The sequence below is a fragment of the Tauraco erythrolophus genome, chromosome 30 (assembly GCF_009769465.1).
Source record: "Tauraco erythrolophus isolate bTauEry1 chromosome 30, bTauEry1.pri, whole genome shotgun sequence".
In the NCBI taxonomy this organism is placed as follows: domain Eukaryota; kingdom Metazoa; phylum Chordata; class Aves; order Musophagiformes; family Musophagidae; genus Tauraco; species Tauraco erythrolophus.
In genome coordinates this window covers 1732820-1755729 of record NC_141494.1, presented here as the reverse complement: position 1 = coordinate 1755729, position 22910 = coordinate 1732820, and the positions used below count along the sequence as shown (strand labels likewise).

General features: G+C 59.0%; 1 protein-coding gene across 1 annotated transcript; it reads right to left on the bottom strand.

The window, feature by feature from the left end:
* Positions 1–16087: 16087 nt before the first annotated feature.
* Positions 16088–20545, bottom strand: MCL1 (MCL1 apoptosis regulator, BCL2 family member). The gene is made up of 3 exons (XM_086628371.1): positions 19936–20545; positions 17961–18208; positions 16088–17477 (listed from the first exon to the last, which is right to left on the bottom strand). The coding sequence occupies exons 1-3, from the start codon at positions 20543–20545 to the stop codon at positions 17361–17363; spliced, it is 975 nt and encodes a 324-aa protein (XP_086484497.1). The 3' UTR covers positions 16088–17360.
* Between the last annotated feature and the right edge of the window lie 2365 nt (positions 20546–22910).

The following is a 22910-nucleotide window of genomic DNA, read 5'->3' as shown; positions in this document are numbered from 1 at the left end:
ACCCGAAATGCTCTGTGCTATCCGAAATCTTCTGTGCTACCCGAAATGCTCTGTGCTATCCGAAATGCTCTGTGCTATCTGAAATCTTCTGTGCTACCCGAAATCCTCTGTGCTACCCGAAATGCTCTGTGCTATCCGAAATCTTCTGTGTGTGAAATATGTTCCTTTGATTCGTGTCAATATGGTGGTAAGGAGCGGGGTGTGCCTATTTAAGAGAAGTGATTATCTTAGTTTAAGATCTTTGTGAAATGCAAAAACATAAACCTGCGAAATTCCTCATGATGCTGCTGACCGCCAGAGTGATACACAGGATGCTCTGGCACTGCAGAGCAGAGCTCTGGTGACAGTTCATCGTGATGCAAAACGAGATAAAAGGAAATGGTGAAAAGGTAGAAAAGGATGGAGAGCATAGATGCTGGGAAACTCTCTTCAGGTGGTCACCTTCAGCTCCAGGATTTTTCAGTCATTTAAAATATCCTGTGACAATACTGTTAATAGCTACAGCTGCTTTAATATTGCTACTGACACTGCTGTACATATGGGTTTGGTGTGTATATTTTCAGTGCACAAAGTGTTATATCAATCGGGAAACTTATGCAAGTAAAAGGATTTACTTGATCTAATAAAAAGGGGGGGGGGCTGACAGAGGGAATATAGAAATACTAACAAAATCACATAAGAAGGTATATATTAGTTATTGTTTAAATATTAAATACTAACAAGTTTATTGTTTAAACACTCAATACTAACTGCTACACTAACTGCTGTATGAATTATTGCTTGCCTTAATTAAAGTGTGAAGTCTCAGTCCCTGCTGGCTGCCCAGGGAGGAGGTTGGTGAGAGAGATAAGACAGATGCCAGCAAAGTCGTAACTCAGGACCCACACATCTGTAGGGAGGAAGGGAGACAAAAACTAGCCTATGTGGGCAAGATAAGGACTAACAAGAACTACAACCAGATGTCCACTCAAGGACGGACCAGGCTGGAACTGGTTTGGTTCTGCAAACGCAGCCAAATCGGGAATTTTAGAGAAGAGGTGAAAAGTGCACAGTGAGGAAGACTTACGGCCTTCATCCTGAAGACCCCTGCCCACGTGAGGAAGACCTCCGGCCTTCATCCTGAAGACCCAGGCCCACGACCATCAGGAGGCGTGTCGAGGAGGAGCCTGAGGCGGATCCTGAGGCGGGGACTATAGAAATGATCTCATGGGAAAAAACTGACCTTTTTGGGGGGGCTATGAATATGTTTGTATAAATACAAGAAAAACTGCCACGGCGGGTGTGCGTCTTGGTGGAGCGGAGACTCCCGGCGCACCCAGCGCTGTTTGCTTGCTTTTATTCGCTTAATAAATTGTAAACTTTGATTGGAGTTCTGTTTGGGACTCACTCATTTATCACATGTGCTATCCGAAATCCTCTGTGCTACCCGAAATCCTCTGTGCTATCCGAAATCCTCTGTGCTACCCGAAATGCTCTGTGCTATCCGAAATGCTCTGTGCTGTCTGAAATCTTCTGTGCTACCCGAAATCCTCTGTGCTATCCGAAATCCTCTGTGCTATCCGAAATCCTCTGTGCTATCCGAAATGCTCTGTGCTATCTGAAATCTTCTGTGCTACCCGAAATGCTCTGTGCTACCCGAAATGCTCTGTGCTATCCGAAATGCTCTGTGCCATCAGAAATGCTCTGTGCCATCAGAAATCCTCTGTGCTATCCGAAATGCTCTGTGCTACCCGAAATGCTCTGTGCTATCCGAAATGCTCTGTGCCATCAGAAACGCTCTGTGCCATCAGAAATCCTCTGTGCTATCCGAAATCTTCTGTGCTACCCGAAATGCTCTGTGCTATCCGAAATCCTCTGTGCCATCAGAAATGCTCTGTGCCATCAGAAATCTGCCCTCCTAAGCGTGCGCACGCACGAGGCTTCCTGTGCACGGCTTGTCACTCGGGTAGGAGACGCTGCCTGGTGTTACCACCCTGCCCTCCAGCGTGCAAAGTCCTTCGACACAAAGCAGGGAAAGCAAAGAGGCACGTTGGTACACGAGCTGTCCTTAGGAGGTGACCGTAGAGCCCTGGAGGTTCCATCTTTGCTCCATACGGGAGCGCTGCACTCGCTGCTCCTGCCTGCAACGCTTGGGCTGGACGGGCTGTTCTGCCAACGTGTTGGGTGGGCAGCTCAGAACCTTTGGTTGCATAATTCATCTCCTTGAAACAAACACTTCAACACTCAGGGGTGTTTAATTCAGACTGCTCTAAATACCTCCTGGCCTGCAAGCTGTTTTCAGCCAGCAACACAGCTGAAACACAGTGTGGGTAGAGATCTGGCTGTCGTCTTGCTGTGATGTCAAAGGCATTTGTAACTCGAATCCAAGTGTTTCGGCATCAAGACTGCAAGGCAAGAAATGTTCCTCTACTTGAACCAGCAAGATGCCCGCCAAGCAGCCGTGCACAGCGGTATGTGGCTGCCTGTCACCAGCACCTTTTTCTGCTGAGACCAGAGCACGGTTCCTTTGTGAAGAGCCGTGGGCACTGCAAGATCTGTGGCAGCTTTGCCTGCACCGAGTGCCCAGAGAACAGCCCCTTGGCTGCCTGTAGCAGCAGCAGAACCGCTGCCGCCCAAAGGGCAGCGGAACGGCCTGGTGCAAAGCTCTCCAGGCTGCCTGCGGCCCGTGCAGAGCCGACGACCGCGGCAGCCCATACGCAGAGCAAAGGTAACAACCTCAGGAGTCACAAGGTGCAGCAGTATCTGTCACAACGGGGCTTTCCAGCCGAGCTAGACGGAGGGAGAGACGAGAGAGAGGGGCCTGCCGGGTCCCCCGCGAAGCAGAATTGCTGGATTGTGCCGTGGCTGTTCCGCACTCTGTCTTTGGCAGTTACTCCCCAGAGGCTGGGAGACAGGTCCCTTGCATGGCATGAGTGCTGCTGCTTATGGAGCACTACAGAGCGGCAACGAAGAACAAGGATGGCCTGTCAGGATGGTAGGAATAACACGGAGCATTAAAGAACGTGGAGCATAAAGCATTAGCCAGGCGGGGCTTGAAAGTAACCTTATGTCGTGGTTTAATCCCAGCCAGCAACGAAGCACCACACAACCGCTCGCTTGCTCCCCACTCCCTGCCCCAGTGGGATGGGGGAGAGAATCAGAAGGGCAAAAGTGAGAAAATTTGTGGGTTGAGATAAAAACAGTTTAATAATTAAAACAACAACAACAACGACAACTTGTAAGGAAATGAGGGAGAAAAGTAACAGAGAAGAATAAAACCCAAGAACAACAGGCAATACAAATGGAAACAATTGCTCACCACCAACTGACCGATGCCCAGATAGTCACCAAGCAGTGCCCACCCCCCTCCTCCCGTTTTATTAATGATCATGACATCGTATGGTCTAGAATAATATCCCTTTGGTCAGTTGGGGGCAGCTGTCCCAGCTGTGTCCCCTCCCAAGTTTCTGTGCACCCTGGAGTGGAATAGTGGGAGGAGGGGGCACAAGATGGGACAGCAGGGGATGGCGGGGGGGTTGTCATGCCAGAAAAAAACTCGCATGGGGAAAAACTTGCATGGAGTGTGTTTCAGTAGAAAACATTTGACGGACGGGGAGACAGAGAGACACGCAGAGGGGAATGGGATTGGGAGAAGGACACGGACAGAGGGAAGAGACGGACACGGGGGTGGGGAGAGATGGACATGGGGTGGGAGAGGGGAGAGGGGGCACATCTTGTCAGATGGACCTTCTGGGGCTACATCACCTCTAAAGACGCAGGTGGGAAGGGACAGTCATCCCACCCTACCGGGGCTGCACAGGGCCCAGACCCCGAGACGGGTGCAGGGAGTGACCTAGAGCCAGGCTGGGGGCTGTGACAGGCAAGTCTCTTTCTGATGGTGGGCAGGTGCTGAGTTTCCTGCACTGGCATTGGTAGCACAGACCCAGCTCAGACACCATACAGACCCCCTCACCCTCTCTGTCCTGCAGCTCCCACCAGATGAGACCCTGGGAAGACAGAGGGCCCGAAGACACAATTTCTTACCTTCCTCAGAAATGTATAAAACCCAAGAGCACCTTTAGTTAGTGATGAAAAGGAGCAGAGATACCTGCTGCTGTGGTGGGTCTCGGGTCGGAGATGGAACGCCGCTCTGCCGAGGCATAGCGTGCAGCGATACCAGCTCCATCTCTGTAACCCTGCACCCCTGCACTGAAGATGTGTCCCCCATCCCATCGCCAGCACTGCACGGGCAGCAGTTCCCCCTCAAACACCGAGAATGACGAGACCCCAAGAGCAGCAGCTGAAAAGGGCCCTGGAGAGATGCATTTTGCCAAGGAGAGGAGGCCAAAAGGCCCCATTGCACCCCAAAACCAAGAGCATTGCCTTCTCTAACTCCCCAGGAGCTGCATTTGTCCCAGGACAGGACGAGTAGGTCCATGGTAAAGCCCAGGGGTCCTGGGACAGGGGGATAGCAGCGCTCATCCCTGGGTCGTGTCGCTTACCATCGGAGATGGTCAGGGTGACGTGACTGCTGTGTGTGGAGCCAACGCTCTGGCACCCATTCTGCCTCTTTGTTTTTGCCTGGTATTTCTGGTCCCGTGGACATCCATGCTTGTGAGTGCCAAGAGCTCACCGTTGTACCAAGACGTGGGGCGCTGCCACAGCGAGTGGGAGCCCCAACGCCCAAGGGTCATGCTCTCTCCTGGAAATACCATGCTGCAGGGTGGGTCCAGGGTTGGCAGCGCTGCCTCTGCAGCCGCGAAGGGCCAGGCAGGAGGGAGGAGCAGGACGGAGTGGAGATCAGTGCAACAGCATGCGTGGTGGGGAGCCCCCAGCCCTGAGCATGTAGGCTGGCATGGAAGAAGAGGGATGGGGGAAACGTTCACTGGGGTTTCTAGGGCACTGGTGGGATTCTGGGGGACTGTCTAATCTTTCAGAGGGGTGGCAGGGCTAGTGCCTGGTGCCCAGTGCTGTCTGGCATCTTTTGAGCCAGGTGGCACGTGGAGGGACAGCAGAGTCAGACGGTGCCCTGCTGCCACGCGAGGGGACACCAGGGTCTGTCACCTTCAGCAAGAACTGCCCCAGGCCCTAGGGGCTGTCACCAGGCATCTGCGGGCAAAGAGGTCCACCAGCAAGGACACGGGTTTGAGCAGAGAGACGGAAAGGAAGAAGGAATGAGCACCCCTGGGATGTCCCCGCCAGGTCTCCTGCAGTCTTCCTGGCACAGAGAGGAGTGACACTGCCTTGGACAGGAGCCGTGCTGCAGGGGGGGGAAGGTCTGGTGTCGTGGTTCAGCCCAGCCGGCAACAAAACACCCTGCAGCTGCTCGCTCACCCTGCCCCAGCCCAGGGGATGGGGAAGAGAATCAAAGGGAAAGGGAAGGAGGCTCGTGAGTTGAGACAAGAACAATTTAATAATTGAAATAAAGTGAAATTAAAATTAATAATGATAAAAATAATAATATACAAATGTGTGATGCACAGTGCAGCTGCTCACCACCCACTGACCAATGCCTGGCCCAGCCCCAGCAGTCCCAAAACAGAGAAGTCCCGAAACTGCAACCCTGGAAAAGTGCGAGCCTCGAAGAGAGAGCGATTCCCAGCCGACCACCATCTATATAGGGAGCACGACGCTGCATCATGTGGAATATTCCATTGGCCAATTTGGGCCTCAATCCTAAACTTAAACTCAAATCCTAAGCTCGGAGTTGCAGGTCCTTTGCTCTGGCCATGCTCCCTCCCGGCTGGTTGTGCACCTGCATGGTGGCAAAACATGGGAAGCTGGGAAGGCCTTGATTTCCTTAGCAACAACTGCAAACATCAGTATGTTACCAACATTCTTCTCATACCGAATCTCATACTAAATCCAAAACACAGCGCTCTTCTAGCTACTACGAGGAAAACTAACTCTATCCCAACCAGAACCAGGACACTTGGCAAGGCCTGCCAGGTCCCCCAGAGACCCACCAGCAACTCCGCACCATCCCAGAGCATGGTATCCCTGTCCTCACCCCACTCACACCCACCAGCCTTGCTGGTCCCCAGTTTCCTTCCTCCACAACAAATGGGACCACCCCAAGGAGGAAGCCCTGGGTGTACACTGTGACAGGGACAACCACTGCTCCAGCCACATCTTCTCAGCCTGGCAGGAAAAATGACAATCTCCCCTTCCCTGGGCAGAACGAAACCCCGTCCAGACATGGCCCAAGGAGGTGTCGGGGCAGGTGCCCAGCAGAGCTTGTGCTGGAGATGGAGCCTCTCCTCCAGGTCCCAAAGCTCACTGGGGCTCTCTGGAGACACGGTACCTCCTGGCATTGTCATGGGCTGCCCATCCCCTGGGAACACAGCAGGCACCAACCCCGCCATGCTCCCCACCAGCCCCCTTTGCCACACTCACCCAGGAGGAGCAGAGCCCTGTTCTCTGCCACCCCAGGCCAGGGGTGCAGCACTTGGTGACTTTCCTGCAGAGAGCAACAGTAACATCCGCTGCGCAGAGGCAAAAAGAGGAAGGAAATGGCTTTTGCTATTGTTGTTGTTATGATGACGATGATGCAAAGAAACAAGCCCAGCTAAACAGAAGCTGCTTCATGCAACCCCTCCGAGATCCCTCCCCCAGTCCCTTGGGAGACTCTGCTCCTCCTGGGCAGCCATCAGCATTTGCTGTGTTTTTTCCACCGAGGGAACAGGGGTTTTGACAGATCCTCCTCTCGTAAGACTTTTTGCTACATGTTGTTTCCCTCCTTCCTCAGCATCTTGGAGCCCATCCATGAGCCAGCACCTGCCTCATGGACACCTCCTCAAGCAGCAGGAATCTCAGGCTCTTCTGGGGGTCATATTTGTGATTTCTTGGAAGCTTTCTCCCTGCCTTCCCAGAAAAACTCCCTATGCTGGAGATCAGGCACCAACAGGAAAAGAACCAGGCTTGTTTCTGCTGCTTGCCCCTGACATGGATCAGGTTGGACGGGCTGTGACAGGCACAGGACTGGTCATGGGACTCTGTGCACCACGCAACTTCTTGTAGAAACCACATTTCAGCAGAGCTGTCCTGGAACACGTAAGAGTGAAGCACAGACCAAGCCTGCCTCATGGTCCTTTGAGCATGTCCTGTTGGCTTTGGGACAGATGGACTCAAAACACGAAAAAAAAGCACCAATGTAACCCCTGAAAATGAAGCTCATCTCCACTAAAGAAGCCAAGTCCTTGAATTTATCAGCTTTCCAAGAACCAAGGTGTGCTGCAGGGAGCTCCTCCACACCTCCAGGAGCCTCGTGGGAGGACGACACACAGTGCTATCACAGGCCAAAAAAAAAAAAAAAAGAAAAGCTTATTCTAATTTTTGACACAGGCTGACTTCCTATGAGGAATCTGAAAGCTTGGAAGGAAAAGGTCCTGTATGTGTTCAGGCACTGTACTGAGAGGAAGCTTTACTACTGTTTTCTCCATCCTTTTCTGAATTTCTGATTCTTAGGACATTGATTTTCCTTCTGCCTTTTGGATTCTTATTCTGCTTTCAGCCCGAGGTTCAATTCTTCCCTTCTGTTGCAAGAGCTCTGAACGTGGCAACCAGGACCACCCGCCGGAGGAAGCCCCGAGGACGAGACGCCTCCCATGAAAGCGGCTCGAGACTCCCAAGCCCAATTACCTGTGAATCCCCTTACGCGATTTGGGGTCGTCAGCTGATGGGAAGAACCACAATGGCATGATGTAGAAACTCAAAGATCCAAACCGGACACCGTACGGCTACAGAAACTGGTGCTAAAAACACAACGGATGAACAAGGGCAAGAGAGCATAACTGCCGTGGCTGATACTAAAGCAAACCTCACTGGACAGTTATGGAAAAAAAGCAACACTGGGATAACAGAGAAGGCGTGCATGCCTAGGGACTGCGATAATGAAATATCCCTGGACAGAGACCGTTACGAGCAGGGATAACGTACATACACCTTTCCGAGAAATTCCAGTGCCAGAAATCTATGACAGAGATAAGCGCCTCGTCGATGTCTCTGAGCGGCAGTGACCACAACATCTGGATGGAAGCGAAGGGATGGACGTGAAAATTAAGTCAGGGAATGTGGTGACAAAAAGGCACCAGGAAGCAGAGACGAGTTCTGGACAGTATATTTTCACGTCCATCTCACGTACCAAACGAGCGACGGGTGCTATTGTGCAGCCGATCTTCCCACCGCTCCGGCCCGTGGTGTCTGAGGCACAGTTGTGACAAAGTTTCCAAAGTTCCTCAGTTTCACACCAAAGCCATGATATGTCCCTGTTAAAGTAGCCTTAAACCACTCCACCCCCTCCAATACCACTTCACTCCAAACGCCCGTCACCCGCTTCGGCTCCGTCACTGCCAGTGCTCGCCCTCGGCGCCTGCCGCGGGGGTGAGACCCATCTGACAGTCGGCGCCGCACGGGGACGTTGGGGCCCGGACGGTCAACGCTGCGTTTCTTGCAGCTTCGTCGCTCCTCGTGTCGGCTGCAGAGTGACTCAAACAGAACAGATCTCATCGACGGCCAAATGCGATCGCAAAACCGACCCGAGGACAACGGATGGACCCACCTCCCCTTCCCAACCATCCCTCAGTCCCAAAACTTCAGAACCCCCTCCTCTTCTTCTGAACCATCAGGGAAGAAACTCGTCTCCTCCCCGACAGCTCCTTGCCCTGTGTCGCACCCCGGAGCCCCCTGTCCCGGCTGCTCCTCCGGAGCTGCTCTTCCGAGCCCTGCCCTGCCTCCCGCAGGCACCTCCGATCCTCCGACGTTCCACAGGCTCCGGGTTCCACTCCGGGCCCACAGAGTAAGTGAATTTCAGACACTTAGAGCCTGGCAGGGGCCTGCTGCAGGCTGCAAAGGCTCCAGGGACAACATGGTACCTTACGGGCGACAGCGAAAGGCGACGAGCTGTCCTGTGCCCTGAAAAACACAACGGCCAATACACCTGCTGCCTTTGTGGGAGGTGCTGAAACTCCAGCTGCAGAGGCATTTGAGATGCTCACCTTGACCCCTACTAGATGATCTTACCATCAGTCCTAGGGAGAAATATGATCTCAACAACTTCAACAATATCCAACAGAAACAGTGAGAAAAACAGGGTTTCTTCTACAGTGAATTCAGAAACACCAAAAAGCCACAATGCACCTAAAATAAAAAGAAGAGCGCAGACTATTAAACCACCTTGCAACTCCTGAACACCCCCATGCAATCACAGATCCAAGAAAAGCTGCGCACACCAAAGGCGCTTTCTACTACGGACACTGCTGAAGCTCGACTCGCTCCGCAGCTCCTACCGCGGCCGACACCGCGGCCGACACCGCGGCGCCTCCGCACGTCACAGCGCAGCCGCCCAACGGCTCGGCCCGCGCGGAGCCACGGTCGCCCAGAGGAGCTGAGCACCCTCCGCACGGCACTCCGGGACAGCTCCAGCTCCCCACGGGGCGGCCAGCACCGTGCAGAGCTCTGACCGGAGACACGGACCGTTACCGGACGTGTGGGACCTGCTCTTCTGCTACAGCTTTGTCCATCACAGCAGCCATCTGACCAGGTCAGTAATTAAACTTAGTTTTACTGGGACAAACACAAACTTGTATTTAAATAGATAAAAATAGCTTAAAATTGTACTACCCTGTGCAGGAAAGCAGCTCATTAAATGCAATAGCAACATTATCAGGAGAATAACGATGCGCTTTCGTTTCCTATAGAAGAAACCAAACACTATGTGGTTACGATTCATTTTTAGCAAGACCGGACGTATTTCCCAACTTCTACCAAAGTTATGTTCTGGATAGGACTGAACGACCAAGCAGAACTAGATCCCACATGAATCCCTTCTCAAACATATCTCCAGTTGCAAAGGGAATTATTTCCCATAAATCACCAAAGACTCTGAGTCACCAAGTCTCTACGATGGTCTCTCTAACTCCCTTAACAGAAACAGATGAGGCCCAAAGGATAGAGCACACCCCAAAAAGCATGGGAATACAAGAAATGTGTCGTGTAGGAGGCAAGAGAATGCTCCTGCATTCTCTGAAAATCCCAAGAGGAGATCTGAACTGATCTGACGAGATCCTGATGAACCCGATATACCTGATGAGAGCTGCTGTGTTTGGGGTACCAGGGACTGAACAGAATTCTACTACAAGCCATAGGAACAATAAGATTGCTCTGGAGCACAAAGATGGTTTCGGAAAAGGTTCTGACAGAACAGGAGACATCATCATGGGAATTAGAGAGGTCCTGAGGAGGCCAGAGAGACCAAGGAAGTCCTTGGGGACACAACGAGGAGCTCAGAACAAAGTATAGATGTCCTCAGGGGGCCGGGGATGGAATGGAGGCACGTGGAACAGATGAACTCAGGAAGGGTTCTGAGGAAAAAAGGGGTGGAAGAGCCCTCCCGAGCTACAACAGGGCTCTGGAGCACTGAGGATGTGTCGGGAGCTCAGCAAAGGGAGTAGAGTGATCTGAAGGAGGGCAGAGACCAAAGAAGCCGCAGAGACAACAATGAGGAACTCTGAAGGGGATTTCAACAAAGTACAGATGCCATCGGGGGAGCGGGGGCCAAACAGAGGTACCCAAAATGGCAGAGGGGATGATCAGAGCAATCCCAGATTGTGCAGAGGACAAAACACGTGTTCTGGTCCTCAAAGAAGGCATTGGGAATGGTTCTGATGGAGCAAGAGGGCTCCGAAGTACACTACTGGGATGCAAGAGGGCTGTGGTGCCCAAGGAAAGTCTCAGGGGGCATCAGGAAAGATGTTCCCTATGGCTTTTGCCGCAGCCCACGAGGGGCCCTTCTGCCTTCCAGAGTCTCCGACAGCCCCTGCCGGGCTCTGCCGACGCTCATGTTGGGCCCTTCTGCCTTCCAGAGAGGCCGACAGCCCCTGCCAGGTTCGCCGGAGCCCGCGAGGGGCCCTGCCTCTCTCCAGGGAGCCCCGGGGCTTTTACCGCGCTTTGCCGGTGTCCCGACCGGACTCTGCTTCGCCCCAGAGCGTGTGACCGCTTTGGCCGGGCTCTACTGAAGCCCACGAGAGGCCCCGCTGCCTCCCAGACTCTCCGACGGCTTTTGCCGGGCTTTTCCCAGCCCTGTGTGGGGCTTTTCTGCCTTCCAGAGTGTCTCGATGGCTTCTCCTGGGCTTTCCCAGCAGCCCTGTTCCCCTCCAGAGTTCCCCAAGGTTTCCACTGGTCTTTGCTGGGGTCTGCCAGGGTCCTTGCTGCCCTTGAGAGCTCCACAGGGCTTTTGCCAGGCTCTGCTGCCAGCCGGGCTGGCTGGGGGGTGCTCGGGGGGGTGTGGGTGGGTGCAAGGGTGGGAGGCAGGGGGCTGGGCTGGGGGCAGGGGGCTGGATTTAGGGCTGGGTGCGAGCTGGTGCTGAGCGGAGTATGGTGCTGGGTGTAGGTGGGTCCAGGGGGGTGCAGGGTGGGCACAGGGGGGTGCAGGGGGAGTGCAGTGACAGGCGGGCATAGGGTGACTGGGGGGGCTGCAGGGGCTCTGCCGTCACCGTGCCCTGCAGCGCTCGGCTGAGCGCAGGCCAGACATGCAGCACAGGGAAGTGGTGGGGACACCAGCGTGAAACGAATGCAGCTCCCTGGCACAGCCCTCGGCCCTGCAGCCCTGTGCCACCCCACTCCCCCCTCTGCCACTGGTTCATTGCCACCTGGAGCCCCTGTGTCCCACCTCACCATGGATCCCTGCTCACAGGGTCCCCCCTGTGTCCCCCATACCTATACATCCCCCCCACGTCCCCAGCCCCACTGTTCCCTGGCCATGGGGTGCCCCATGCCCTCTCACCCTGCCTCATCCTCAGTGCAGTCCCCATGTCCCCACAGTGGTACCAAGTGTGCCACAGGGCACCCAGGCATGGGACATCCAGTGCCTGACCCCCAAGAAGACTCTCAGCACCCTCTGCAGCCCCCACCTCAAACCAGCACCAAGCACTCCTGAGACACCCACCTCTGCGCCCTGGAGCCCGGTAAGGGTCTGGGGTGGGGCAGGAGGGGGGCCAGGGTGCCAGGACACCGGGGTCCCCAGGGCTGCATCCATCAGTTTCCCCCGACCAGCAGACAAGAGCTGCAGGGACAAGAGCTGTGATGGTCCAGGCCTGTCTCTGCATCTGCTGCGCTGCCTGTACCCACAACCCACCCCTGCCGCCCCGGCCCACAGCACCCCGGGGGCTGCCAGATGCCTCCAACTGGACAGCGGCCCCGTGGGGCAAATTAATTTGGTGTCCCACCTGCTCCCCACGAGGACGTGGGGGGACGGGTCCCCATCAGGGGCTATGCTGCTCTGCAGCCTGTGCCCAGTGTCCCTGCAGGCACTGTCCTGCTTGGGGACACCCCAGCGTCCTGCCTGTTCCCTGCACCGCTCCCGGGCACCCCACGGGACACGCGCGTCAGTGCTGGGGGACACAGGAAGCCCCCAGTCCCAGGGGGTGTGGGGCTGGGCTATTCAGGGGCACTGGCCACGGGGCTGCTAGCAGCATGCCAGCTGCGGGGCTGGGGACTGGGTGCTGGCCTTGGGCATGGGTGCTGCCGGAACACCGTGTCCTGCCAGCGCATTCCTGTCTGAGTCACCGCCAGCTCCTGCCTGGGCAGGTCGGCGGCCACGCCGGTGCCACGCGAGGCCCACGCCAGCCCTGCGCCACCCCACGCACCGCAGCGGGGCCAACCTCCCCGCCCCAACCAGTGCATACACACGTGTGTGCACCCCCCATAAACCCTGTAACTGCAGAGCCCCACAACCTGCATCCTCCCTCTGCCCTATACAACCCCTCTGCCCTATACATCGCTCCTCTGCCCTATACACACCCCCTATGCCCAATATGTGCCCCTCTGCCCTATGCATCCCCTCTGCCCTGTATACACCCCCCCGCTCTGTATACACCCTGCCCGCCCTACATACCCCCCCTCTGCCCTATACACCCCCCCTTCCCTATATCCCCCCTTCCCTATACACCCCCCCTGCCCTATATCCCCCCTTCCCTATACACCCCCCTTGCCCTATACACATCCCCTGCCCTATACACGCCCCCCTCTGCCCTATACACAGCCCTCTCTGCCCTATACACCTCCCCCTTCCCTATACACCCCCCTCTGCCCTATACACACCCCTCTCTGCCCTAAACACCCCCCCTGCCCTATACACACCCTCTGCCCTATACACCCCCCCTGCCCTAAACACCTCCCTCTGCCCTATACACCCCCCCTTCCCCATACACCCCCCCTTCCATATACACCCCACCCGCCCTATACACCCCGCTGCCCTATACAACCCATCTGCCCTATACACCCCCCTCGCCCTATACACACCCCCTGCCCTATACACACCCCCCTCTGCCCTATACACCGCCCCCCTGCCCTACACCCCCCTGCCCTATACACCCCCCTGCCCTATACACCCCCCCTCTGCCCGATACACCCCCCCTGCCCTATACATCCCCTCTGCCCTATATGCCCCCTCTGCCCTATACACCCCCCCTCTGCCCGATACACCCCCCTGCCCTATACACACTCCCTCTGCCCGACATCCCCCCTCTGCCCGATACACCCCCCTGCCCTATACACCCCCTACACGCCTCACAACCCCCATGTCCCGCACTCCCTAGAGCCCCCCACCCCCCACATCCCGCGCTCACACCGTTTACACCCGCACACACCCCGCACACTCCCCACGCCGGGGGTGGGGGGCTCTGAGGCGCCCAGGCGAGGAGGAGGAGGAGGAGGAGGAGGAGGAGGAGGGAGGCCTTCCTCGGCGCAGCCGCCTGCCCAGGCCCAGGCCGGTGAGGAGGCGGGGGGCACGCCGCCACCCCCCGCTGTCACCGCGGGCCTGGGGGGGGGATGGGCCGCACCGGCCGCCCGGGTTCCGGGAAGAGGCCACGTGCCTTCCCGGTACGCGGTCAGCGGCCGCTGTTGCCGGGCAGAGCCGCGCCGGGCGGGGCACAGCCCGGGGCGCCCCAGGGGTGCGCCGCGACCGCCGGCAGGGGCCGGGGGGGCCCAGCACCCACTCGTGGGCACCCCGCTGACCCCGGGGTGTTTCTCGGGGGCCGTGCTGCTGCAGGAAGCCCCTCTCCCCCCGAGCCCCGGTGGGGGGGCCCCCGCCACCCAGTGCCCCCGACTCAACTCCCAGGGCCCCCCCAGCTCTGGGAGGGGGCAGATGGGGGGAGGGTGGTGTGGGGTGTCCCCCCCACGCAGGCTGGGGGGAAACGCTGCACCAGCAAGATGGGGGGGCAGCCACTGAATAGCCCCCCAACCTGCTGGAACCCCCCCGAAAGGCACCCATGTGGGGCAAACGCAGCCCAGGCTCCTGTCGCGACAAACAACACGACATGTTATCCGAGCCCTCAACGCGGGGCTGGGCTACCGAGCCCAAAACAGGCAGAATTGGTTTTTTTTGCCCAGTCAGGGGATTTTCTGCATTTGCATGCCCCCCCCCCCCCCCGCCCACGCACTTCCGAGCACCCCCCCCGCAGGGGCGGCGGGGCCCGTCGGGTGCAGGGGGCAGCAGGGGAGGAGGGAGACGCTTTGCCAACCGCCCCTTCGCCCCACGGAGCACCCAAACACCCGGCCGAGCCCACCCACCCTCCTTCCCACGGCTCCCACGCGGGGGGGGCCCCAAACGAGCCGAGCCAGGCGCTGAAGACACCCCGAACCTGCGACACCCCCCACCCCCGCGCTGTCAGACACAGCAGCCACTTTACCCCCCCTCGGCCCCCCCATTTACGCCAAGCTGGCAGAACTCGGGGCAGTTTCTGCGAACAGCCCTCGCCCAGCCGCAGAGGAAGTCCCCAGTTTTCCGGCAGCACCGAACCCACTGGCACCTTTGCGCAGAGCCCCCGCCGTGCACCACCCCGGGGGCCAAATGCACCCGAAACAGCTGCAAAGGCACAGCATTAAAAAAAAAAAAAAAACAACCCAAAAAGCCACAAAAAAACCCACCAAAAACCCACTCTGCCATATCTGTATGGCACGGCCAAGCCACTGGCTCGTTGGCAGCCACACCAGCACGGCACGAAGCTCCGTCGGCCTCAAGCCTGAATGGCTGGAGCCGTTTTCGGGAGAAGGAAGCGCTTTGCTCCCCAGGAGAGGGATTTTCCAGCCAAGGCTCCCGTGGCACAACCGGGCCTGGCAGGAGGAAGCTGTTGCTTGAACACCACCCATCACCGCACAGTGCCCTCCAGCCCTGGGCAGGCCCCACGCTTCCTCCACCCGCAGGAATCGAAACTGGGGGGCTGCAGGGGGTGCAGGGTCCCCCTAAAGAGGCTTCCTCAGCAACAGCAATGCCAGCTTGCTCTGCCCAGGCAGGGGGACAAGAGCAATGCCAGGCAGCTGACGCCACACAGAGTGTGCTTGCCCCTTTGGAAGGGGCAAGGAGCGCAGTTCATCCCCTGGCTCCGGGAAGAGACCACCCCCCCCCCCCCAAGGGGCTGCGGGCTCACCGTGTGCTGAGGCAGAGGGTGCTGAGCCCCAGGCATGGGCACCCAGAGCCACAGTGCACCTCGGGGCACGGCAGGAAAAGCTGCTGGAGAGCGCGCGGGCACCCAGCACAGGGTGCCTCACGGACTCTCTCCCCACCCACGCACGCGGTGAAGGAGAGGGGCACCTTGGCACGGAACAGCCCTGGGGAGCCCTGGAGGGGCACACCAGGCACCCCAAGCAGGTTTCCACAGCGGCTTTCTAACAAGGAAGAGGCTGCGGGGTGCCCCACGAGCAGCACCCGTGCCAACAGGCCCACAGCAGCAGAGCAGGAGCTTTAGCATGTCAGCATCTGGGCACAGGAAACGGCAAGTTTTGTACCAGAGGGCTGAGAACAAAGGACATTTATTGACAAAACTCAGTGCTTGCTCCCCAAACAAGCAGGCCTGACAATAGCACCATCTTGCAGCTCTCCACCTGGGGTTCCAGCGGGCATCCCTTGAGCTGCAGGTTGAGCGCCGTGGATGCGGGCGTCCCTCGCTGGCAGGACCTGGTCCCACCAAGCAGAGCTCCCCAGGAACCAACCGATCCACGGCTGGGCGGCACGGGGCGGACAAGCGCTGCAAGCCCACCCAGAAGCAATGCTGCCAGCTGGGGAGGGGACCAAGGCCAGGGCTGGCACTGACGGATGTGAACAAGCAGCAGATCCGAGCCAAGGAGTTTTATTCTGCTCCGGAACGTTTACATTCAAACATCAGCTTGGTTCCACTCATGGCTTCCAGGATCGAAACAAAGGGAGCAAGGAAGTGACTGGCACCAACTTCCACAGCTCCCGACCTGCTAGCAGGGCTAGAACAACCAAAAATATTAAAATAAACAGAAACAGCAACTGTTGCTGGCATGCCGTGGGCACAACGAGAGTCCAGCAGGCCCCTGATCCTTGTCCCCCAGCCATGTTGCTCAAGTACGTCAGAGAAAGGCTCGCGTGGAGCCAAGGCAGGAGAAGGCTTGGCCACCCAAACGCTACTTCACATGGAATGAAGTACAGTGCGCCCACGTTCCAAATTCCTCCTTTTTGTATCGTTAGCTCTGTAAAAACATACATCAGCTACGGATTTATGGCTATTTACAGGTTCTCCATGGCCCCCCCACCCCACGGGGGTCTTGCACTCACAAACACGCTCCCTATTTTTGAACGGCCTGTGTGTGGCGAGTCACACCGGTGCAGCCGAGACCAGCTGGACCAGCTGCAGCTGCCACCCTGAGTCGCGCCGAGCTCCCGCGCTGCCCTGCCTGCTCAGGGACCCGGCTGACACCCTGCAGGGAAGGAAGGGGCCACGCAGGGCTCAGCCACTCCGCGTTCCGGCAGCGGGCTGCGCGTCTTGGCTGCTGGTGTGGCTCTGCCACTTCCGGAGGGCGGAGGAGCGCGGAGCCGGCAGAGCTGGCACACCTGGGAGCAGGCACAAGCTCACACACCCCCCAGCACTCAATGCTTCTGCTCCAACAGAAAAGCCACAAGTTTAGGCAGGACACCAGCAGCAGCAGACGTCACCATTTCCAGAAACTCACAACCACAACCCTGAAGCACCTGCTCCACGTATGGCGCTGCGCCGAGCCCACGAGGCTTCAGACCGGACAGGAGCTGCTGGTGCTCACTGGTTTGCTGCTAAAGATCAGTTCACTCCGGGATAAAACCAAAGCAGTCCACTTGAGCTCTCTGTCATCGTCCTCTTGAAGGAAGCAGAATAAAAAGTTCTTCCGCTTTCTCTTCCCAAAGCAATGAAATCCTCATCAGCACCCACAACCTCACTGGATCACACCTTCCTTCTTAGGAAAGGGTTGCTCAGGGGATGCCGAGATATTCTCCTGGGGTCACTCGAGTCCAGCTTCGCAAGCTCTCGCAGGAGGCAGCGAGCAGCTTGCCGGCCCCAGACCGAGCCAGTCCGCCCAGAGTTCTTTCCCGCTGCAGCCACCCTGGCTCACCGGATCATGTAGGCCAAGCTCGCTCCCAGTCCAGCCACGCCAGCAAATGCCATCAGCACGTTCCTGATGCTGCCTTCTAGGTCTTCAACTCGAAAGAAGTCAACAAAGCCCTCCTAGGAGAAAGAAGGGACAGTCATTTCCCTGCCAGCCACCCTTCTCTGGCAGGAAGGCATGGAAAGCCTGGGCCGCGGAACAGCCTGCCCAGCACAGCCACTGGGAGCGCTCCCCCAGACCCATTACAGCCACAGCCTGCGCCATGGGGGCAGCAATCGGGAGATGGCACCAGAGCAGCTGTGGACCAAGCTCAGCACAGCTGGGATGGACTCAGCTTTGGGAACACTGCCCCCCCCCCACCCCCTCCTCCATGCTGGGCAGCAGCACATTTTTAGGACATGACTGGTTCAGGCAGCCCATGGTAAGGAGCTCCTGAAAACACCAGAGCTCCAGCCAGACATTTCAGGCTGTGGTTTTAACCAGAGCAGTGAGTCATCTGTGCTTCGCTGACACACGTGGTTGTCAGGGAGCAGGTCACAGAAACAGGAAAACACTGGACCATTCTGAACAGCTCGCAGCGTTCGGGACAGGCAGTGACTCACCCAGCCTCCCTGGCTCATCAGCCACTCGCGCTTGGACGAGACGAGCGCGTCCGTGATGATCCCCGCCAGCGAGCTGATGCACCTCTCCTGCTTTATGCTCTTCAGGTGTTTCGCAACAAAGGCGCCGAAGGAGATGAGCGTCACCACTCGACCCCAGTTTGTCACTCCATCACTGAACACGTGGGCAGCCACTTCGTGCACTGACTGCAGGTCTTCCTCTTTCTGGATTTCCAGCTTCCGAAGCATTCCTGTGAGAGACGCTGGTTTAGAGGCAGGCACACATGACACCAAACACCCCACAGGGCCACCAGTGAGAAGATACAGCCCAGAGCTCCAAGAGTCACTGCCAAGTGCCAGTGATGGAGAGCAAGTTCCTGTCTGCTGCTCATGCTTGCCTGGGCCAGACACAAACCAGCCAATAACCCATTTCTAGTTCCTCCCTCCCTATCCTGGGCACAGCTGCCATCTCTGTGCACGCCACGCTCCCCCACCTCACACCGCACCACAACCACAGCACAGAAGCCAGTCTGCGGCCTGGCACGAGCCCTGCCCCTCGAGCTGAAACGCAGGGCAGTCACCTACAGCCAGGCAGATGCGTCCTCGTTTCATTAATGTGGTTTTAGTGACTGGAAGAACAGAGTTCCCCAGTTTGACCTGCAGTGCCCCCTCATGAATAAGCGAGCAAGACAAGCCTTTACGAAACCGAAAGGCAAAGGCGTTGCTTGTTGTTGCTCAAACTCGCAGGAAGCCTTCCTGCAGCCAGTTCCTTTTCTGCACACACGGAGGTAACCATCCCTGCAGAAGTCTCAAATACCAGCACCAGCTCATGCTGGTCTGAACCTTTGTCCCAGGCGTGGCTCGTTCAACCAGCACGTCCAGGAGTCTGGCCAAGGTAACTGAACCTATGGTTTTTCACATCAGCACAGCTAACAAGGAGAAACTGAAGCCCTTTGCATTAAAAAAAAAAACAACATTAAAAAAGCCAAAACCAAACACATAAATTAGAACATCCTCCTGCAAGAAGGAAGGCCTTTCACCACAGGTCTCAGGAGGAAACGCAGACACTACCCTTCCGTGCTGGGCACCATCCTGACCAGGACCGGACACAGTGTGGCGTGCCAAAAGCAGTCCCGGCACGAGCTCCGAGGCCGGGAGTGCGGCCTCACGACCCTGCCAGCTCAGGCTGGCCCCAAAACAGCTCGCTCCTGAGTTACACGGATCAGGTCATGGTTGGCTCTCACTTCCGGCCCATTCCCAGGACACTCTGCAGGGAGTGCACCTGCTCACCCAAGCCCAGGCCCTGGGGTTCAAGTTTCTGTGGCTATTTTAGGACGCATCAGAAACAGGCAAAAGCCATTAAAATAGCCATAACTTGAGCGCAGCACCCGGGAGAGTTTCTGTCCCGGAAACCCTGTTGCACTCGAGACAGGAGCGCGAGGAGTTCAAACTCCTGGGCTAACTAATCTTTGGACACTTGGGATTACTTGTGTACAGCCCTCCTGAGCAAGGCCGGAGGAGGAGGAACCGGGGCTAATCTGTAACCAGATTATCTCCTCCGCGCGCGTTACCAGCGGTTCTTCCGCCTCCCGCCCGAACAAAGTCCAGTTTCATTTCTGATCACTTCTCAACCAGTTTTAACTCCCTTCAAACCAGGGCGACCTCCCATCCGGTAAATGACGCGGCCGGAGCTCGGACGCCCCTCCCCGTGCTGGGGGGCGGCGCGGAAGCCCGGCTCCAGCCCCAGGGCCGGCTGCGGCCCGGGCCTCTCCCAGTCCCCCGCCTCGCTGGCCCACGCACCCGGCGAGCGGGAGCGGAATCTCCCGGGGACCCACATCCCTGGGCCCCCCTCCTCAAGGGGGAAGCCCCCCGCTCCGCCCTCGAGCCCCACCCCGGGAAGGGGCAACACCGGGGACTGCACAGGAGTGAGCCCCGGGCCCCCCCCCGCCCGGCCGGGGAGCAGACGGCCGCCACCCACCCTGGAAGGCGAGCTCGTGCTTCTGCATGACGCCGTCGCCGACCCTCCGCAGCGTCTCCAGCGCCTTCTCCATCACGGCATCGCCCGCTGCGCCGGGCCGGCCGGGCCCGCCCAGCAGCCCCGGGAAGAGCTTCTTGGCGGCGGGTTCGGCCTCGCCCGCCGCCTCCCGCAGGTAGCGGCTGATGAGCTCCAGCGAGTCCTGCCGCAGCCCGTCGGGCGGCTCCGGCGGCCCCTCCGGCGTGCCGGGCAGCGAGTCCGCCACCGGGCCGCGCTCGGCCTCCGGCTCGTAGCCGTCCAGCTCCTCCTCGGGGCTCCACCGGCGGGGCGCCGCGCTGCAGCCAATCAGCGAGCGGGGCGCCGCGGCCGAGCCAATCAGCGAGCGGGGGGCTACGGCCGGGCCAATGAGGCCGCGCGGTACCTCAGGGCGAGCGGCGGCCCAGGCCCCCGCGGAGCCCACCGGGGCCCGCGGCGCCTCAGCGGCGGCTGCGCCGGGGACGACGGCGGGCGGCGGCGGGGCCGGGCGCTCCCCCGGCGAGGCGGGCGCCAGGGCGGCGCCGCCGCCGCAGTAGACGTTGAAGCCGATGAGGGCGTTCCGCTTCACGGCGAACATAGCATCCGCTCCGCAGCGGCGGCGAGGGGCGCGGGTGTGAGCGCAGCTGCCGCTTATATGGCGGCGCTGACGCGCGCGGGGCGGGGCCGTGCAGGCCGCTTCCGCTTCCGCTTCCGTCCGGGCCGAGCCGACCCGGGGGCGCGGCGCGGGGGGAGCGGCCCGGCCGGGGCGTTCGGGCGCGGAAGAGCCGCCGCCCCCGCCCGCCGGGCCCCGTCTGCGGCCCTCGCCCCGCCGCAGGCCCCGCACCGCGTACCCCGTTCCCGCCGGTGCTGCCGCGCCCGGCCGTGGGTCCCGGCCCGTCTCGGTCCCGCGGAACAGCCGCTCTCAGCGCAGGGCTCCTGCAGCCGGCACCGGCACCTTCCCCCGCCCTCTGGGCGCTGCGGCGCCCCGAACCCACCCGGTGCCCGCACCGTTCCGTGAGGGCTGCGTGTCCCCCTGGGCTTCGGCCCCTGCCGGCCGTGCTGTGCAGCACGGCACTCCCGGCAAGGCCCCGAGCGCCAGCGGGGCTGAGGCCTCCGCACCGGGGTGCCCTCCGCACCGGGGTGCCCCGAAAGGGCTGCTTGGAAGGGGGTAGCACGATGTGAGCCCCCCCCCCCCCCGCAGTGCTGCGTCCCGCTCCGGAGTCTTCCGTGCTGGAAAGACATGGAGCTGCTGGAGCGGGGCCAGAGGAGGCCACGGAGATGATGGGAGGGCTGGAGCACCTCTGTATGGAGACAGGCTGGGAGAGCTGGGGCTGTTCAGCCTGGAGAAGAGAAGGCTCCGGGGAGACCTTCCAGCACCTCCCAGTGCCTAAAGGGGCTCATAAGAAAAATGAAGACAGCCTCTTCAGTAGAGCGTGTGGTGAAAGGACAAGGGGTCACGGTTTTAAATAAAAGAGCGAAGACTTAGACTGGATAGAAGGAAGAAATTTTTTATGTTGAGGGTGGCAAGACACTGGAACAGAGGTGGTGGCTGCCCCATCCCTGGAAACGCTCAGGTCAGGCTGGATGGGGCTCTGAGCAACCTGATCTGGTGGAAGATACCCTGCTGGTGGCAGGGGGCAAAGGTCCCTTCCAGTCCACACCATTCTGTCACTTCCCACTCGGCATTTCACCTGGATCTGCCTGGTCAAAGCCCTCTCTGACCCCAGCCCGCTCGGCTGGATGTTCGTGGGGAATGGCCTCATTTCTTCCAGTCAGCACTGGGTCGCCTCACATGTCTCGTTACTCAACACCTCCTTTCACCCACCCACACTGAGGGCTGCGGTGTCACGAACCAGGGCAGCACCCCGGGCCCTTGGGGAGGCACCCCGGGCCCTCAGGGCAGCAGGCAGGATCTGGCCAGGAGTGGGCTGTGAAAGGGCTGGTGGGTGCCCTGGGAGGCCAGACCTGCTCCTGTCACCCATCAGCCGGGACACCCTGGGGGCACGATGCCCAGCCTTGGCATTGTTGGGGCACCAGCTCTCAATCCTGGTCTTCCCTGGCCAGAGGGCCCTCCTTCACCCGCTGGGACTGAGCCCAGTACCCTCAAAACCTGCCCCAGTTTGGGCAAAACTTGGCTGGGGCAGCAGCCATGGAGATGTGGCTTACATGGATGGATCCGACACCCCCCGGAGAGGCAAACGCCAGGGCTCTGCACTGGGCGGGCAAGGAAGGGAGGCAGGGAGGTCTCCCAAGTGCCCCTTTGCCAGGTCTCTTGCCAGGCAGTGTCTGGGGCACTCTGCTCTGCTCCATCCGCACCTCTTGGAACAGCTGGGATGGAGCGAGAATTCCACTGGGAATTGGGGGTTGGGCCCCCGAAATCACAGCCCTGGTTACCCCCTCTGAAGGCAGGAGCTTCCCTGCAGGCCCCCGCGGCACACAGGTGGCCATGCCAGCAACACCACGGATGCGTGCTCCATCCCAATGCCACCGCTCCATCCCAATGCCACTGGAACGCCCTTTGGCTGCAGCGTCCCAGCCCCACCCGGGAAGGTGACGTCAGCCCCACGTCACCAGGTCATGGCACTGCAGTGTCACCCAGCTGAGACGTGACGTGACGCCAGCGGGACACCAGGCCAGAGGCCGTGGCAGGGGTGGGGTGTCCTGGTTTTCGCTCCTGGTGCGGGCAGGCGGGCTCACTGCTGACCCCCAAACGGCTGCAAAAGGGAGCCAGGAAACTCCTGCCCGCTCCGACCACAGAGCCTCGAGGGCAGGCTCGAGCCAAGGAGGAAGCTGCAGTGAGCACTGGGCACAGCCCATCCCGAGTGCCCCAGATCTCGCACAGAACAGGGCCGGGCAGCCGCTCCCGGTGCCCTCTCACCCCCTTGCCAGCTCCTTTCCCAGCCACCACATCCACACGCCAGGGCCAGAGCACAACTGGGCTGCACCGGGGCCCAGCAGGACAA

Excerpts from the sequence above, each read along its gene's own strand:
- MCL1 (XM_086628371.1), bottom strand. The coding sequence starts at position 20,545 with ATGTTCGCCGTGAAGCGGAACGCCCTCATCGGCTTCAACGTCTACTGC. Across the intron at positions 18,209-19,935 it reads GCACGAGCTCGCCTTCCAGG|GAATGCTTCGGAAGCTGGAA; the intron begins GTGGGTGGCGGC and ends CGTCTCTCACAG. Across the intron at positions 17,478-17,960 it reads TGATGAGCCAGGGAGGCTGG|GAGGGCTTTGTTGACTTCTT; the intron begins GTGAGTCACTGC and ends TCTTTCTCCTAG.